Consider the following 20,321-nt stretch of genomic DNA (forward strand, 5'->3'; position numbering starts at 1 on the left):
TATGTTGGATGTTATCACAAGGATTCAGTCAGCAAAATCCAGACTGTGGGAGACTCTATGGACAAATAATCTAGTTTCTTCAACAAATAAGTTAATGGGGAAAAAGTACAGTCAACATTTAAGAGACAACTGGAATGCTGACTGGATATGTGACGATATTAAGACTTTTTTGTTAACTTTTTAGATGTAATAATGATAATATAGTTATGTCTCTTAAAAAAAAAAAAGGGCCCTTACCACTTAAAGGTATATAACGAAATATTTACAGATAAATGATATGACGTCTGATTTCTCAAAACAGAGAATGTGGGTGGGAGTATAGCTGAAACTGAACTGGCCAGGAGTTGTTGATAACTGTTATAGCTAGATAATGGGTACCTAGAGGTGCATTATACAACTGTCTGCTTTTTTCTTTTCTAATTAATTAATTAATTAATTTTATTTATTTCTGTGTTGGGTCTTTGTTGTTACACACGGGCTTTCTCTAGCTGTGGCGAGTGGGGGTTGCTCTTCGTTGCGGTGCACAGGCTTCTCATTGCGGTGGCTTCTCTAGTTGTGGAGCACGGGCTCTAGGTGCACGGGCTTCAGTAGTTGTGGCACGTGGGCTCAGCAGATGTGGCTCACGGGCTCTAGAGTACAGGCTCAGTAGTTGTGGTGCACAGGCTTAGCTGCTCTGTGGCATGTGGGATCTTCCTGGACCAGGGCTTGAGCCCGTGAACCCTGCATTGACAGGTGGATTCTTAACCACTGTGCCACCAGGGAAGTCCCCTGTCTGATTTTATATGCATTAAACTTTTGATAATTAAAAAAAATCTAAAAACTTGACCTAAGTTGATATAGGCAGAGGGAGAGCCTGGTGAGATATGTTACATACTTATTCACACAGACCCTCATTAGTATCTCCAGAGCTCTGGACTGGTGCCCTGTCTCTAGTTGTTGGGGTTTTATGGAAATTTGTATGATTCTTCAGAGTTAGAAGCAATAAAAGATGGGATGAAGGCAACAGTCTCTCTCCCATTTTCAGTTCTGTGTTTCTTCTTTTTTTAAAAATTAATTAATTAATTAATTATTGGCTGCCTTGGGTCTTCGTTGCTGTGCGCGGGCTTTCTCTAGTTGTGGTGAGCGGGCTACTCATTGTTGCAGTGTGTGGGCTTCTCATTGTGGTAGCTTCTCTTTGTTGTGGAGCTCAGGCTCTAGGTGCTCAGGCTTCAGTAATTGTGGCTCACGGGCTCAGTAGTTGTGGCTCACGGGCTCTAGACCACAGGCTCAGTAGTTGTGGCACACGGGCTTAGCTGCTCCGCGGCATGTGGGATCTTCCCGGATCACGGCTCGAACCCGTGTCCCCTGCATTGGCAGGCGGACTCTTAACCACTGCGCCACCAGGGAAGTCCCTTCTTGCTTGTTTTTGATAGAAAATCACGCTGTTTCCTTTTCATTCTTTTCAAAACTGAGTCCTCTCTAAGAAGTGGATCAGTCTTTTAGATTCCTCAAAATCCCTAACCCCAGGAAAGAAAATGTTTCCTCACTAAGAAAATTCATTGTAAACTATGAATTATAAAACTTGCAAAAAAATGATGATGTTTATTTTGTTATAAGAAAGAAAACAGTAATAGAAAAAGACGAAAACAGTAATAGAAAATGACAAAAACATATCTCACAGATTAACAAGAGCAAATCTGAGTTTCATAAAACTTTACATATTACAAAAGACAAGTACATAAAAGGACTTTTATTTTTATCAGCTAGATAGCTTAAAAAATGAAAGCAGTGTTTTAACTAGGCTTTTACACATAGATTTTGAAGTTAAAATTAAGCACTGCAATCAAACATCTAAGCATCAATAAAAACATCAATACTTTAGAAGTAGCGTACTAGTATTTAGCCTCTGACTCCCTCTGCTGGTGTATCGATGGATTTCTCTCTCTCTCTCTCTCTCTCTCTCTTCCCCCAGCCCCTCTCTCCCACTCCCTGACCCCCTGGTTCTTCCCCCCATCTCCCCCTACACACACTTGCCCATATATGACATATTAGCTCTGTTTATACTTCCACTATTTAAAAGAAAGAATTTCTTTACAACAGAAGTGTCCTATGTTTGAAAATGATAAGCCTTGGCTCTTTTCATATTTTTAACTTTTCATATAAAAGTATCTTATCTACCTTTGGAAGTTAAAAGGTGTAATTCTGTATTCCAAGGATAATTAACAACATACAAGTAAGGAATAAAAAATGCTATACACATACACACAAATGACAAGACTTTTCCTCAAAATAACATTAATTGTAAAAGGTAGCACTGTGAAGATTTTAATGGATTACGCTATAAACGTTTTTATTTATAAAGACTCTATCCCAAGCCAAGTAGTTTTTCTTTTCAAACAAAAAGAAAAGAAACAAATCAAACATTATTAGACTATGATTCAAACTAAATAAAAGAAAATAAAAAGAAAATAAAACATTAAATTACTGATAAAAAACCAAACTAAATAATTTATTTAATCTAATTTTCAAAACAACAGCACATTATATTCTTAAGAGTCAGGCTATTCAAGAAAATTGTTCTATATAATAATTCTATACTTGTTTCGATTTAGCCTTAGATTTCTTTGTGCCTAATCAATAAGTACTTAGCAAATAAAAAGCTATTCCTAGTCTCAGAAAAGAAAGAAAGTTCCTCCTAACCAGAGAGCTGGCCAACACATCACAATTGCTGAGGTGACTGGTAATGGCAGGATGCACTGAGATTACTAAATAAAAACCTTTATACTTATACAATTTATGAACAGTTAACCATTCAGTTTCACAGAGCATATACTAGAAGGTTAGAGTCCTTAACACAGAAAAATAATAAGAACCAAACCCAAGAAAAGCCCAACAAAAATAGATCTGTAAGTCTTTTTTTGCTATTATAACTTATTTTCAAGCTTGTTGGAAAAATAACAGAGTTCTTAAAACTAACACAATGATTTTTAAAAGTATAAAAATATTTGGTCCTAGAAAAATTTTCAACTTTAATAACACAAAAGTCATTGAGTTTTTTTTAACAAATAAACAAAATATTCAGAGCAATTCTTACCACTTGGATAAGGAACTCTACTGGAAAACCCCCTAACGTTTCTGTGTCAGAGCCAGAAATTTTACTTCTCCAAGGTGACTGTCCTAATAAGGGGTCATTATCCTGTGGGAATAAAAGGGAATTATTTAACCATTGACTTTTCAAAAGGAAGTATCTATTTTTTAACTAATTAATTAATTAATTTATTTTTGGCCGTGTTGGGTCTTCGTTGCTGCGTGCAGGCCTTCTCTAGTTGCGGCGAGCGGGGGTTGCTCTTCGTTGTGGTGTGCAGGCTTCTCATTGTGGTGGCTTCTCTTGCTGCGGAGCACAGGCCCTAGGTGCACGGGCTTCAGTAGTTGTGGCACGTGCGCTCAGTAGTTGTGGCTTGCCAGCTCTAGAGCGCAGGCTCAGTAGTTGTGATGCACGGGCTTAGGTGCTCCGTGGCGTGTGGGATCTTCCCGGACCAGGGAACGAACCTGCGTCCCCTGCATTGGCAGGTGGATTCTTAACCACTGTGCCACCAGGGAGGTCCCAGAGTATCCTTTTTTTAAAAAAATTTATTTTATTGAAGTATAGTTGATTTACAATGTTGTGCTAATTTCTGCTGTACAGCAAAGTGATTCAGTTATGCATATATATACTTTTTTTTCATATTCTTTTCCATTACGGTTTATCACAGGATATTGAATATAGTTCTCTGTGCTATACAGTAGGAAGGAAGTATCTTATTCTTAAATAAAGAACAAATTCTATTATAATTACTACTCTATTAAAAATTCTACAAAAAGGAAAATATTTCCAGAGTTGAAGCAACTATTTTATTTACTTTATTAACTTTTTATTTAATATCTGATATCTCAAAATAATGTGGGCACCTCCTGAAGTTATTGTAATAGATGTGTATTTCATAAGAACATAGTTTACATTCATAATAATCATTTAAACTACTGGTGACATCTAAAAAATATTACTTACCGTAATTGGTGACTGGAGAGGAGGAGTATAATGTAACCGTGGTGGAGTCATAAAAAATCGAGAAGGTCGCTGTTTTTGTCCAAAGGCAGCAATAGGCATCGTCTCATGAGGCTCATTACTCTTTGGGAAAAGAAAATAGTCCCCAAAACTTGAAGAACTTTACCAATCATTTTAGCTTTATAACAGTTCTATTTTATCATAAAATATATTAACCTACAAAGATCAAAGGGCTAGAACTTAAGTCAGAGTATGGATACTACTCTGTTACTAAGAGGTTGAATTCATAAAACAGAAGAAAGTGATCTATTGAAAGAAAGGAAAGTGATCTATGGCCACCCTTGGTTGTCTCTGTGTTAAAGACTATCTGAATATTACCCACTGTAATTAAAGGCAATTCTTATCTGGCCAGGAAGAAATGTTTGGGTGATCTCATAAAGGAAATTACATTAATGAAACAGAAAAGTAATTTTTCTTTTTTGAAATGGGAGGTTTAAAGATTTCCTCCTTTAATGAAAAAAACTAAGACTGGTATACCTTGCTCTACATTTAGTCCAAATTTCCTTTCTCTCCTACTCCTCTCTAAAAGTACATTTGATAAGGAAACCCTTACAATAAGCAGAGAGTCACAGTTTTTTAAAAAGTATAGATCAGAAAAAAAAGATTCTTCTATTTTTGCACTAAGGAGATAAAGTAATTTTGATTTTTAATTGTAAGTTCACAACCCTTAAAAATCAAGTTTATAACAAAGAAATGGAAAAAGGGGAGGCTAAATGTGAACAATTTAATTTCCATAATGCTTAGAGGCAAACAGTTTTGTTATAAAAAGTTCATTACTCATTAAAAAAAACTATTAGGGTTATATTTATCCTTTATATTTTAACTTATTAGAAAGGTATATAATTTCCATGACATTGCTAAATCAAGCATGATCATGAAATAATGGTCCAGTAGTTTAATGGACTATATCAGAAGTTCAAACGATGTGGATTCCAGTCTCAATAGGGCAAGAATCCAGCTTGAAAGCCTTGAATAAATTACCTAACATACTTATGTCTCAATTTCATCATGCAAAAAGTGGGGGTAATTAACAACCACCCTGCATACTCTGAGGATAAAACAGGAACATATAAAAATATATATTTTAGGGGCTTCCCTGGTGGCGCAGTGGTTGAGAGTCTGCCTGCCGATGCAGGGGACACGGGTTCGTGCCCCGGTCCGGGAGGATCCCACATGCTGCGGAGCGGCTGGGCCCGTGAGCCATGGCCGCTGAGCCTGCGTGTCTGGAGCCTGTGCTCCGCGGCGGGAGAGGCCACTACAGTGAGAGGCCCGTGTACCGCAAAAAATAAAAAACAAAGCAAGAATATATATATATATATATATATATATATTTTTTTTTTTTTGAAGTGCAAGATGTTAACATACTTTTAAAGTCATTTTGCAAGAGGACTATACCAACAGCTGAAATGAAAGTGTTGTGTAGCTTATTCCCTAAGATTAGTTAGTCAAGAGTGATCAGTTGTGTCACACTAAATTAGGTAGACAGATGCTAGCTTCTGGAAAATGTGGAAGACTTTAGTTCTGCTCCAGGAGTCTAGTAAGCAGGGCTGGAAACCCCTAAAGATCTCTTCCTCTGTGACGTGAAATTCTGATTCTATCATAAATACAACCCCTAAGAAAACTCTACAACACATATTTAATAGGCATAAAACACATGTATTATGAAACAATACTTACAAGAACTTCATAGTCAGGGATAGTATGAGTTCCAAGCCCTGCCCTATCAAAAGTTACTCTATAAGTAGCATTAAGAGTATCCACAGCATCTATCTGTCCAGTGAACAGACCATCATGAACACCACGTAATCGTGCTGAAAAAAGAAACAAAAAGGCATTATGATATTTAGGAGATACAAAAAACTGTATCTGCTCCAAGCATGTAATTACATACAAAACTGCTCCAAGCATGTAATTCAAAGTGGAGAAAGTATAGTACTGTTGTCTATTAAAGTTTCAAAAAAAGCATGTACTTTATTTTAGGCTTAAAGGAACAACAAAAAAATTTTTTGAAACAGAAAACAAAACTATAAATGGTGATCCCTAATTTGACATATGAATGAAATCATATATCTACTAAACTAAGGGGAAAATACTTTAACATCATATCATTGCTTTAAACCTCGAATTGCCAAAAAAAAAAAAAAGTCAACAAATTTGGTCATTATACTCATGAATGAAACACTAGTAGTTCAACTGAAAAAAAAAAAGAAAAGAAAGACAAGGGTGCTATGCAGAAAAGATTTACTAGGTTTCAGACTGCTAACCTTAGAAAGGGTTGCCTATAATGTTGACTTCTGGGTACTTGAATTTTGGGAGTGTTCCCATTGTTCGCATACTAAGAAAGAGTGGTTTACTGTGCCTAGGCTGTGCAAACAATGTGGTTACCTGCTTTCCAATTCTTGTATGTGTTGGGCAGAAGGTGCCTACGTAACCGGCCCCCTGTAAAAACCTTGGGCATTGAGTTTCTAATGAGTTTCCCTGGTAGACAACATTTGACAAGTGCTGCTACAACTTGCTGCTGAAGGAATTATGCAAGTCTTGTGTGACACTACAGGGAAGGGACTCTTGGAAGCTTGCATCTGTTTTCCTCTGGACTTTGGCTCCATGTACTTTTCCCTTTGCTTATTTTGCTTTATATCCTTTTCTGAGATAAGCCATGGCCGTGAGTACAACTATTTGCCAAGTACTCTGAGTCTTTCTAGTGAATCACCAAACCAAACCTGGGGGTGGTCTTGGGGATCCCTCACACAGATGAATTCTTGTGTCACTATTTAAATCCAGTCTGAAGTAACATAAGGAAAATCCAAGCAAACATCCAGCATGAGTGAAAAATATAAGAGCAGTAGCATTTAAGGCATTAAACTAGGCAAAGTGACACATTTTATACACACAAAAATAGTATTTATTTTTTAATTTTTTTTGGCCATAGTGTGTGCCATGTGGGATCTTAGTTCCCCAACCAGGGATCGAACCTGTGCCCCTGCATTGGAAATGTGGAGTCTTAACCACTGGACCGCCAGGAAAGTCCCAATGATATCATTTAAATAAAATACAAATATTCAATGCAAAACTGTTTAAAAGGATCAACTGATAAAAACTCAATTGTAGAAGACTAAAATATCATTCTCTTATGTTTACCAGGGGGGAAGGGTGGAGGGAAGGGATAGTTAGGGAGTTTGGGATTGACATGTACACATGGCTATATTTAAAATGGATAAGCAACAAGGACCCACTGTATAGCACAGGGAACTCTGCTCAATGTTATGTGGCAGCCTGGATGGGAGGGGAGTCTGAGGGAGAATGGATACATGTATATGTATGGCTGAGTTGCTTTGCTGTGCACCTGAAACTGTCACAACAATCGTTAATCAGCTATATTCCAATAAAAAATAAAAAGTTAAAAAAAATATCATTCTCAGTCTTTGACAGACCAATTAAAGGAAAAGTAAACAGGTATACAGAAGATACGAGTAATAAAGTTGAATAAACAAACGTAAATATAGAAAAGGACCTCCAGTTATGGCAGTGTGAAGAGGTTGGTGATTCTTCTCTGCAAAAGACTTGTATAAACCTGTACAAGATTGTCAAAGACAACCATTTCAGGGTACTAGAAATGGGCCAAATGCAGAAAACAATTAAGAAATGATTACTGTTGAAAAACTGCTAGAGCTTCAGTTAAGGACAAGTGAACTCAGTGGCCTTTCTGCAAGAGGCTATTCACACTCTACCACCACCAATAGCTTGGCTGGTAAAAAGAGTTTTTCTAGTGTATGGTTGGTCATGGAAACAGTGTTGTTTGTTGCCAGAGGGGCAGACAGGATGTGGACCAGTGGGTAAAAACCTGTGACTGTGCTAGTTAAGAGTGGCAAACTCGATCAGGAAAGAATAAGAAAACCCCACAACTCTGCAAGCCTAAGAGGTAGTCCTGTCTGAGGTGACTGGCAGAATAGCTAGGAATTTAACAGGGAGATCCTGGAAACTAGAGAGCCATAAAAAGACTGAAATAAACTCTCCATAAATTCTTGCCTAAGTGGAAAACTATGTGATTGGGTGGGAAAGACCTAAGAAAGTCTGGTAAAAAGTAAAAGCTAAGGATGATCTGAAAACGGACAGCAACTTTGTATGTGTTTCCCAAGTCCACACAGAGATCGGTCTGAGGCCTTTCTGGATTAAGATGTTTGAGTACAATCTCTGCCTAAGTCACTGGTTGGCCACTAAGTTATGCAGACACAGGAACATTCCCTAGGAAGCAAGCTTAAAAATAAATAAAAGAGTAAAAAAAAACTGAGCAGAGACATCAGTGGTTGCATAGGAAGTTACTAAAGTAAAAACAATTCTCAAAAAAATTACAGAGTTGCTACAATATATTATCTAAAATATCTAGTTTTCAACCAAAAATTACTAGGTATGTAATGAAATAAAAAAGCATGATTCTTACTCAGGATAAAAGTACAGTAAGTAGAAACTGACACAGATGATACATTAGCAGAGTCTTCAAAAGTAGATTTTATAAATATGTTCAGAGAATTAAAGACAATGACTCAACAGGGAATTTCAAGAAACTATACAAAAGAACCAAATAGAAACTTTAGAGTTAAAGAGAAGATTTGAAGAAAAGAATCAGGGAATATTTTAGATAATATATTGTAGCAAGTCTGGATTCTGATCTATTAAAGAGAGATCAGGGCTTCCCTGGTGGCGCAGTGGTTGAGAGTCCGCCTGCCAATGCAGGGGACGCGGGTTCGTGCCCCGGTCCGGGAAGATCCCACATGCCGCGGAGCGGCTGGGTGGGCCCGTGAGCCCTGGCCGCTGAGCCTGTGCTCCACAACGGGAGAGGCCACAACAGTGAGAGACCCGCATACCGCAAAAAAAAAAAAAAGAGAGAGAGATCAACAGAAATTATCCAATCCAAAGAACACAGAGAACAAAAGATTAAAGAAAAATGAAGGGAGCCTCAGAGAGCTGTAGGAAGATGTCAAGTGCACCAACATATTTGTAATGAGAGACCCAAAGGAAGGAGAGAGAGAAGGTGAAGAGGAAATTGGAAGAAATTATGGCTAAAAATCTCTCATATTTGATTTAAAAAATTAAGCTACTAACCCATGAAACTCAATAAACCCCAAATAGGATAAATATAAAGAGTATCAAACCTAGACACATCATAGTGAAATTTCCAAAATCCAAGGATAAAGAGAGAATATTCAAGAGAAAAGCTTCTAGAGAAAAATCACTCATCACATGTAGGAGAAGAGCAACACAATTAACAGGTACATCTCACCAGAAACAATGAAGGTCAGAAGGCAACAGAGTGACATATTCAGTGTGCTAACAAGAAAAAAACATCAAGCAAGAATTCTATATCCTGTGAAACTATTTTTCACAAATGCAGGAGAAATGGAAACATTCTCAGATAAAAACAGAGAGGATCTGTTGCTACTAGACACGTTAGGAAGAAATACTAAAACACATTCTTTGTGATAAAAGGAAATAATACCAGACAGTAACTAAAATCCACAGCAAGAAAAGAAAAACACCAGAAATGGTAAATATGTAGGTGCATATAAAAAACGGTGTGTACAAAATACACACACACACACACATTTTTTTCTATTCTCTTCATTTCATTTTTAAAAAGATTATTTAAAGCAATAATTATAATACTATATTCTCAGGTTTATCATAGATAGTAATGTAACACGTTTGATGACAGTAAAAAGGAAGTAGGAGAAAATGGAGCTATATTGGAGTAATTCTGCTATATTTTATCAGAATTAATTCAGTATTAATCTTAATTAGATTATGATATGTTAAAACTGCATATTGTACTTCCCAGAGCAACTAACACACACATACACACAAAACCCTCAAAAAATACATAAAAGTAACAGAGAAATTAAAATTGTATACTACATTTGTATACTAATATACAAATACTAACTATATAACTATAATAAGTAAAATTTGTATACTAATTGTATCCTAAACAGTATTTGTTTAACACAAAAGAATGCAGGAAAGGAGGAAAAGGAAAATAACGGATATGAGACATATTGTAAACAAATAGCACAACGACAGGCATAAATGCAAGCATATCAATTATTACATAAAATGTGAATAGACTAACCACTGATCAAAAAGCAGAGGGTGAAAGGGGTCAAAAGGTACAAACTTCTAGTTATAAAATAAGTAAGTCTATATAAAATACATAACCAATAAGGACCTACTGTACAGCATAGAGAACTACACTCAATATCTTGTAATAACCTATAATGGAGAAGTATATGTATATACACACACACACGCACACACACACACGTATACACATATAACTGAATCACTCTGCTGTACACCTGAAACTAACACATTGTAAATCAACTATATTTCAATAAAAAAATTTTTTTTAATTGTAAATGTACAATAAACAAACAAAAGAAGTCATGGGGAGGTAATGTACAACATGGTGACTATAGTTAATAATACTAAATCCTGTATCTGAAAGTTGCTAAAAAAGTAGATCTTAAAAGTTGTAACATTTTTGGTAACTATGTGTGGTAATGGATATTAACTAGACTTACTGTGGTGATCATTTCACAATATATACAAATATTGAATCATTACGTTGTACAGCTGAAACTAATACGATGTTAATGTCAATTATACCTCAATAAAAAATACAATTAGATAAAAATTTCTTAAATTTTTAAAAAGGCAGAGGTTTGCAGACTGACTTCAATAGAACAAGACTCATCTATAAGCTGTTTATATATTTCTACATGTGTCTGAGACACACTTTAGATTCATAGATTCAAATAGGTTGAAAGTAAAGGATGGAAAAAGATTTACCACAGTAACAACAGAGTACTGGAATGGCTATATTAATGAAAATTTAAAATAAGGAATACTACTGGAAACAAAGAGGGACATTTCACAATGATAACAGGGTCAATGTATCAGGAAAATATGACAAATATAAATATATATGCACCTTAACAGAGCACCAAAATACCTGAAGCAAAATCTGATGAAATAGTAAAGAGTTCAACAATTATAGTTAGAGATTTTAATATTAATCTTTCAGTAACTGATACAACAATAAAACAGAAAATCAATAAGAATATGGAAGACATGTACAACACTATCAACCAATTTGACCTAACTAACATATACACAGTGCTCAACCCAACAGCAAAATACAGTCTTCTGAAACATACATGGGGCATTCTCTAAGACAGACCAAATGTTAGGTCATAAAACAAGTCTCAACAACTTTAAAAGAAGTAAAATCATACAAAGTGCTTTCTCCAACTGCAACAAAATGAAATCAGAAATCAGTCAGTCTTCACCAAGCAGGCTTGGTTATGCAAAATAAACTGAGAGAATACTTATAATACGAAAAGTATAAGAACTCAAATATAATTTGGAGGGAGGAACATCTTATGTTCTGGCATATACTGTATACTTACATACATCAAACTTTAGAGGGAGATTTATAAAACTTTAGGGGAAACTCACTTTCTACACTTCTGTGTTTTTTTCTTCTTCTTTTTTTGAGAATGCATTGCCTTTATAAATCAAGAAAAGATATTTCCATATTTTTATATGGATGTCATTTATGTCCCTCTACCACAGATCAATATTTGAAGTCAGGCTCCCCTATTATTACAGGAGTATCTACCTGTTCAAGTGATGGCTACATTCTATCCAGTTTTACTTAACTGGCTCAAAGACTTTTAAAAATACTTAAACTTTTGTCTCTAAGGCAGCCCTCTCCTTAACAGCCATTTCCAGATTACTGGTGCTGACAATGCAAAGCTAAAAAAACAAAAGCAGCAACCTAAGTTAGTATACATGGTCACTAAGGGATGAAAAGCAGGTTCTCGGTCAGAATGCCAAGTTCAGGAAAGTAAGAAAAAAATGCTGTTGTGGTTATCAGCATTATCCTAAGGCGCTGAGAATATTTTATAATAAGAAAAAAATTCAAAAACATCCTTTAGGTGGGGTAAATCCTATTAATCCATAAATCCTATTAGCTGATTATCTCAGGACAATGTCCATTTACACCTGTTATCCTACTTCAGTTATTAACAGCACCTCCTATTCTACTTTCAGAAGATGCTTACTTGGGTGATAAATTATATGGTCACTCTACTTCTTTGACCGTTTATAAGGTCAAATACGCAATGCAAAAAAAGACAATTTTTCAAGCACAACAGAAAGTTTGCTGGGAATCTGGTGAACATACCTAATGGCATCCAAAAATCCAAGTTTAGAAAGTACTTTCATTATAAACAAACATCAAGGGACAACTTTAAATATTATTGGTCAGAGCCTCAGCTTTGGGCCAGGATTCAGAATTTGGGTTAACCAGCAGCTGTCAAATCTTAACTCTACATTTACTTCTATAAATCACATCTTCCATATCTTCCAAATCACATCTTCTATATTGTCCTTGATGACTTCCTTTCCCATAACCCTTTGACTTAGATAAACTACTTAGATAAACTACATTACTTTTAAGACAGTTCTGAATTTTACAATTTCTTAACAAACCAATGATTTTAAAATCTCTTTTTATACCCTGACTTCTCTGACTACACAGAGTTCTAGAACTATTCACAGCAATGGACACCTGATGAACAACTTCCTGTACAATGTGGTTAAAGTATCATGTCCAGACGTTTCCCCAAGACTTTTCCACTATTCAAATTTTCCATCATTTTGGTGTTTGTCAAAACACTTGCGTTCTTAACTCTGTAACTAAGAATCACTTGTCGTCACTTTTTACCTGTCTTCTTTGTGCCTACTGCAAAATCTTAAATATAGTTACTTAAAAAATTCCTTTGTTGTTGTTATTGAGGAAAAGTCTACTACTCCTTCTTTACTAAAAAATTTCTTCCCAGAAAGGAATGTGGAATTTTGTTTGTTTATATACTTTTCTTTTCTAGGTAAAATTTACATACAGTAAAATGAAAATGTAAGTGTATAATCCTGTAAGTTTTGACAAATGAAATCATCCATCTTTAAAGTCACGGAATATTCTTATTATCCCAGAAAGTTCCCCCTTCCTAGGCAATCCTTTCTTCAGGAGCAACCTCTTTTCTGATGATATTTTTCTACCATAAATTAATTTTGCCTATTCTACAACTTCATATAAACGGAACCATACAATATGCATTCATTAGTTTTCAGCTTCTTTTGCTCATCATACTATCTGAAGTTAATCTATATGTCAGTAGTTAGCTCCTTTTTATTGTCAATTTATATCCCAATATAAGAAAATATCATGTTATGTTTATCCATTCGCCTGTTGTTGGGTTGATTCCAGGTTCTGACTATAAAATTAAAACAAAGATGCCATAAACATTCTTGTATATATCCTTCTGTGAACAGCAATTTTCATTTCTCTTACTTAAATATCTTGGAGCAGAACTGCTGGATCACAGGACAGACATAAGTTTAATTTTATTAAAAACCATCATGCTTTACTCCATTACTTTCATTATGATTTTAATTTGCACTTCCTTGATGACTACTGATGTTGAGTGCTTTTTCATGTGCTTATTGGTCATTCATACATCTTCCTCTGGGAAGTCTCTACTCAAGTGTTTTGTCTATTTTTTGAATTGGATTGCTTATGTTTTTATTACTAAATAATGGAGTTCTTTATGTTTTCTAGATATAGTCCCTTTTCAGATATATGATTTGGAAATATTTTTTTCCCAGTATATGGCTTGCCTATTTATTTTCTTAATGTTGGCTTTTAGTGGGCAGAAGTTTTAAATTTAAGTTAAACCTAAAAATCACCTTTATTTTTCTTTTTTGATAATTTTTTGTCAGATCCAAGAAATCTCTGCCTACTTACAGATCACAAGATATTTTCCTGTGTTTACTTATAGAAGCTTTATAGTTTTGGCTTTTATGTTTAGCCCTTTGGTCCATCTTAGATTAAGTTTCTTGTATAGCATGAGGAAAGGTCAAGGTTCATATTATTTCCAAATATATAACTAGTTGATCAATCATTATTTATTAAAATGCCCTTCCTTTCCATTGAAATGCTTTGGTACCTTCAGAAAGTCAACTGGACATATGTGTGGATCTATTTCTGGATTAAACTATCCTTCCCATTTTCACAGACATTAGAATAAGCACGACAATTTCAAAAAAAAAAAAGGAAAAGAAAAGAAAAAGAGAAAGAAAAAGAAAAGGGCTGCTGTGATTTAGACTGTTTACCTCTAAGATCAGTCTTGGCAGAGCTGACATTTTTAACAATACTGAGTTTTCCAATCCATGACATGTTTTATCTCTCTAATTATTTAGGTTTTTTATGCTATTGTCAATAGTGTCATTTTTTAAAATGTCATTTTCCAGTTGTTGCCTTATTATACAGAAATACAACTAATTTTCATATTGATTTTATATCCAAAGACCTTGCAAAAAAATTCATCTCATTAATTCTAGTCCTTGATTTGTGGATTCCTTAGGATTTTCATATGGGTAATCATGTCATCTGTGAAAAGAGACAGTTTTATTTCTTCCAAACTTTATGATTTCTATTTTTTTCTTGTATTATTTCACTGTATCTAGCAGAATACTGTATACAGATCCTAAGTGTATCCTTGCATTGTTCCCCGTCTTAGTGGCAAAGCATTCAAAATTTCACCATTAAGTATGTAGTTGCACATAGATTTTTTCATATATTAACTTTGTCAGGTTGAGGAAGTTCCCTTTTATTTCTAGTTTTTGAGAGTTTTATCATGAGTGGGCATTAATACTGTCAAATGACTTTTTGTTATCTATTGATAGGACCATGTGGTTTTTCCACTTTATGCTACTAAATATGGGGAATTACATTAGTTGATTTTTAAAAACAGACTTTCTTTTTAGGAGCAGTTTTAAACACAAAGCAAAATTTAGAGGAAAGTACAGAGTTCTCATACATGCCCTATCTTTACTCTCCCTAAGAGCTTCCCCTACTATCAACCCATATAGCTCCTGCCTGACACACCCAACAGGCTCTCCCACTATCAACATCCCACACCAGAGTGGTACATTTTGTTAGCTGATGAACCTACACTGAAACATTATTGTCACCCAAAGTTTATAGTTTACATTAGGGTTCACTCTTGGCGTTGCACATTCTATAAGTTTTGACAAACGTATAAGGGCATGTACCTGCCCATCATTACAGTATCACTCAGAGCAGTCTCACTGCCCTAAAAAACCTCTGTGCTCCACTTATTAATCCCTCTTCCCACTAGCCCCTGGTAATAACTCATCTTTCAACTGTCTCCATAGTTTTACCTTTTCTAAAATATCATACAGTTGGAATCATTCAGTATGTAACCTTTTCAGATTGGCTTCATTCGCCTAGTAATATGCACTTCAGGTTCCTCCGTCTCTTTTCATGGAATTTTGTTATTATTATTATTTTTAGGCCATGCCACACAGCTTGTGGGATCTTAGCTACCCAACCAGGGATCGAACCCAGGCCCCCAGCAGTGGAAGCGCAGAGTACTAACTACTTGACCACCAGGGAATTCCCTCTCATTTCATTTTAGCTTCAAATAATATTCCATGTCTGGATGTATCAGTTTATTCATCTAATGAAGGACATAGTGGTTCCTTCCAACTTTTGGCAATTATGAATAAAGCTGCTATAAACATCCATGTGCAGGTTTTTGTGAAGAAGTAAGTTTTGAACTCATTTGGGTAAACACCAAGGAGTGTGACTGATGGACTGTGTGGTAAGAATATGTTTAATTTTGTAAAAAATTGCCTAACTGTTTTCCAAAGTGGCCATACCATCTTGCATTCCCACCAGTAATATATAAGTTCCTGTGCTCCACATTCTCGTTTGGTGTTGTCAAGTTCTTGATTTTGGCTATTCTAATAGGTGTATAATGGTATTTCATTGTTTTAATTTGCATTTCCCTGATGACATATGATGTGGCATATCTTTTCATGTGCCTATTTGCCATTTGTATATCTTTTCTTTTTTTAAAAACTGAGGTGACATTAATTTATAAGATCATATAAGTTTCACGTGTACATTATATTTTGACTTCTATATATATTACAGCATGCTCATCACCAAAAGTTTAGTTTCCATCCGTCACCATACAACAGACGCCCTTTACTCATTTTGCCCTTCTCCCAACTCCTTCCGCTCTGGTAACCATACTACTCTGTTCTCTGTATTTATGTTTGTTTTGTTTATTAATATTCTACATACGAGTGAAATCATACGATATTTGTCTTTCTTTTTTTGTCTTTTCTTTTTCTATTTGTCTTTCTATTTCACTTTGCATAATACCCTCAAGATCCATCCATATTCTCACTAATGGCAAGATTTCATTTTTTCATGGCTGAGTAGTATTCCACTGTATATGTTATATACACACACACACACATACCACATCTTTATCCATTTATCCAACAATGGGCACTTAGGTTGTTTCCATATCTTGGCTATTATAAATAATGCTGTGATGAACATAGGGGTGTATGTAACTTTTTGATTTGGTGTTTTTGTATTCTTTGAATAAATACTCAAATCGCTGGATCATATGATAGTTCTTTTGTGTGTGTGTGTTATAGTTCTATTCTTAATTTTTTCAGGAATCTCTGTACTTTTTGCCATAGTGGCTGCACCAATTTATATTCCCACCAACAGTATGAGAGTATATCTTCTTTGGTGAGGTACCTGGTCAGATCATTTCTCCATTTTTTAATCAGGTTGTTAGCTTTCCTATTTATTAAGTTTTAAGAGTCCTTTGCATGTTCCGGATAACAGTCCTTTATCAGATATGTCCTTTGCATATATTTTGCCCCAGTCTGTGGCTTCTCTTCTCATTCTCTTGACATTGATTATTTTTTCAATTATTTTGTTGTAGTAAAATACACTAAAAAGTTATCATCTTAACCATTCTTAAGTGTAGAGTTCAGTGGTATTAAATATTAATAACATTGTTCAATCATCACTCATATCTATAACCCTTTTCATCTTGTAAAACTGAAACTCTACACCCATTACAGTAACTCCCCATTCATCCCTCCCCCGCAGCCCCTGACAACCACCATTCTACTTTCTGTCTCTACGACTGTTTCTATTGTAAGCAGCTCATATAAGTGGAATCACAGGGTACTTGTTTTGTTCTGACATTTCACTTATCAATGCCCTCAAGATTCATCCATGTTGTTGCAAATGGTAGGATTTTCTCCTTTTTTATGGCCAAATAATATTCCATTGTATATACAGTTGACCCTTAAACAGCACAAGTTTGAACTTCAGGGGTCCACTTACACACAGATTTTTTTCAGTTGTAAATACTACTGTACTGCATGATCCATGGTTGGTTGAACCTGCAGATATGTAACTGCAGATATGGAGGGCTGAATGTTTGTGAATTTTAGACTGCACGGGAGACCAGCACCCCTACTCCCCGCATTATTCAAGGGTCAACTGTATACACGATATTTTCTTTCTCCATTCATCTGTCAGTGGACACTTAGGCTGTTTCCATGCCTTAGTTATTGTAAATAATGCTGCAACGAACATGGGGGTGCATGTATCTTATGGAGATAGTGAGTTTGTTTCCTTTGGATAAACACCCAGAAGTGGAATTGCTGGATCACGTGGTATTTCTATTTTTAATTTTTTGAGGACCTTCCTTACTGTTTTACATAGTGGCTGCATTGATTTACATTTCCACTACCAATCCACAGGGTTCTCTTTTCTCCACATGCTTTCCAACACTTGTTATTTCTTGCCTTTTTGATAATAGCCATTCTAACAGGTGTGAGGTGCCATCTCACTGTGGCATTTCCCTGATGATTAGTGATGTTGAGCATCTTTTCATGTACCTGTTCGCCATCTATGTGTCATGTTTGGAAAAATGTCTATTCAGCTCCTCTGCCCATTTTCTAATCAGGTCGTCTTTTTGTTGTTGAGTTGTATGAGTTCCTTACATATTTTGAATATTAACTTCTTATCAGATATATGATTTGCAAATCTTTTCTCCCATTCCGTAGGTTGCCTTTTTATTTTGTTGATTGTTTCTTTGGCTGTGTAGAAGCTTTTTATAGTTTGATGTAGTCCTACTTGCTGATTGTTGCTTCTATTCCTTTGCTTTTGGTGTCATCTCCAAAAAAAAAAAAAAAAAATCATTGCTAAGACCAATGTCAAGGAGCTTTTCCTCTGTGTTTTCTTCTAGTAATTTAATAGTTTCAGGTCTTACATTTAAGACTTTATTCCACTTTGAGTTAATTTTTGTGAGAGGTGTAAGACAGGAGGCCAGTTTTATTCTTCTGCATGTGAATATCTAGTTTTCCTGAGACCATTTATCGAAGAGTCTGTCTTTTCCCCATTGAGTATTCTTGGTTGCCTTGTCAAATATCAGTTGACCATATATTCATGGGGTTTTTTTGGGGGGGGGGGGTTCAATTCTGTTCCATTTGTTTATATGTCTATTTTATGCCAGTCTCATACTATTTTGATTACTATAGTTTTGTAATATAGCTTGAAATCAAGACATTTCAGTGTTCTAACTTTGTTCCTCTTTCTCAAGATTGCCTTGGTTAGTCAGGTCTTTTGTGGTACCACATAAATTTTAGGACTGACTGTTCTGTATCTGTAAACAATGCCACTGGAATTTTCATAGGGATTGCACTGAATCTATAAATGGCTTTAGGAAGTATGAACTGTTTAAAACAATATTAAGTTTTCCAATCCATGAACATGGGATATCTTTCCTTTTATTTTTGCCTTCTTCAATTTCTTTCATCAATGTCTTGTAATTTTCAGTGTACAGATGTTTTACATCCTTGGTTAAAATTATTCCTAAGTATTCCATTGCTTTTGGAGCCATCGTGGATGAGACTGTTTCCTTATTTTCTTTTTCAGATATTTTGCCTTTAGTGTATAGAAACACAACCGATTATTGTATGTTGGTTTCATATCCTGGCTTTACTGAATTCATTTACCAGTTCTTATAGTTTTTTGTAGAGTCTTTAGGGTCTTCTCTATATAAGATCATGTCATCTGCAAACAGAGATAATTTTACTTCTTCCTTTTGGATTTGACACCTTCTTTTTCCTTGCCTGACTGCTCTGGTTTGGACTTCCAGCACTATATTGTCACACTTGTCTTGTTCTTGATCTTTAGAGAAAAAGCTTTCACTCTTTCCTTGTTGAGTATGATGTTAGCTATGGGCTTGTTCTTTAGCTTCTTAAGGTAAAAACAGAAATTTATACCTTTTTAAAATGTATATAAGCATTTTCTTCTGATGTAAGTATTTAAAAATGTAAAAGTTTCCTCTATATACTTCTTTAGCTGCACCCCACAAATATTTATATTTGGTATATTTATTATCTTTCAATTTAAAATATTTGTGATTTTCCCTTGAGATTTTCTCCTTTTACTTATGAATTATTTAAAGTATGATGTTTCATTCCCAAATACTTGGATGTTTTCAGAGATCTTACTGTTTCAATTTCTGATTAAATTCTGTTGTGCTCAGAGAAATTCTGTACACTGTATATGATTTCAATCTTTCAAAATTTACTGACATGTGTTAATAGGCCAGCATATGATTTATGTTGACAAAGTCTAAGCATGTGCAAAGATTATATATTCTGCAGTTTTGGGGTACACTGTTCTAAAAATATCAATTAGATATCATGATTGGTAGTGCTATTCTTTTTTTTTTAATTAATTTATTTTATTTTTGGCTGCATTGGGTCTTCATTGCTGTGTGTGGGCTTTCTCTAGTTGCAGTGAGCAGGGGCTACTCTTCATTGCGGTGCGCGGGCTTCTCATTGCGGTGGCTTCTCTTGTTGCAGAGCATGGGGTCTAGGCATGCGGGCTTCAGTAGTTGTGGCCTGCGGGTTCTAGAGCACAAGCTCAGTAGTTGTGGCACACGGGCTTAGTTGCTCTGTGCCACGTAGGATCTTCGCAGACCAGGGCTCGACCCCATGTCCCCTGCATTGGTAGGCAGATTCGTAACCACTGTGCTACCAGGGAAGCCAAGTAGTGCTATTCTAATTCTCTATAGTTGTACTGATTTTTTTTTCCTGTTCTCAATTACTGGTAGAGAGTTGTTAAAATCTACAACTATAATTGTTGACCTGTATATTTCTTCCTTTAGTTGTCTTACTTTTTGCTTTAAGTATTTTGAACATCTGTTATTAGGGGCCTACTAATAAACATATATTAGGATTTGTTGTGTTCTTCTAATGA

The 20,321-nt window shown here is 35.3% G+C and overlaps 1 protein-coding gene across 1 annotated transcript in view; it reads right to left on the minus strand.

The window, feature by feature from the left end:
• LIN9 (lin-9 DREAM MuvB core complex component) overlaps window positions 1–20,321 on the minus strand; it is a 110,569-nt gene that overhangs the window by 38,298 nt on the left and 51,950 nt on the right. The window contains exons 8-10 of the mRNA XM_027122350.1: window positions 5,762–5,895; window positions 4,028–4,147; window positions 3,074–3,175 (exon numbers count right to left, since the gene is read on the minus strand). Coding sequence (XP_026978151.1) covers window positions 3,074–3,175; window positions 4,028–4,147; window positions 5,762–5,895 — 356 coding nt within the window. The remainder of the gene's footprint in view (window positions 1–3,073; window positions 3,176–4,027; window positions 4,148–5,761; window positions 5,896–20,321) is intronic.

This window comes from Aethalodelphis obliquidens, unplaced genomic scaffold, assembly GCF_003676395.1.
Source record: "Aethalodelphis obliquidens isolate GAN/ISIS:26980383/991018 unplaced genomic scaffold, ASM367639v1 scaffold24, whole genome shotgun sequence".
NCBI lineage: Eukaryota > Metazoa > Chordata > Mammalia > Artiodactyla > Delphinidae > Aethalodelphis > Aethalodelphis obliquidens.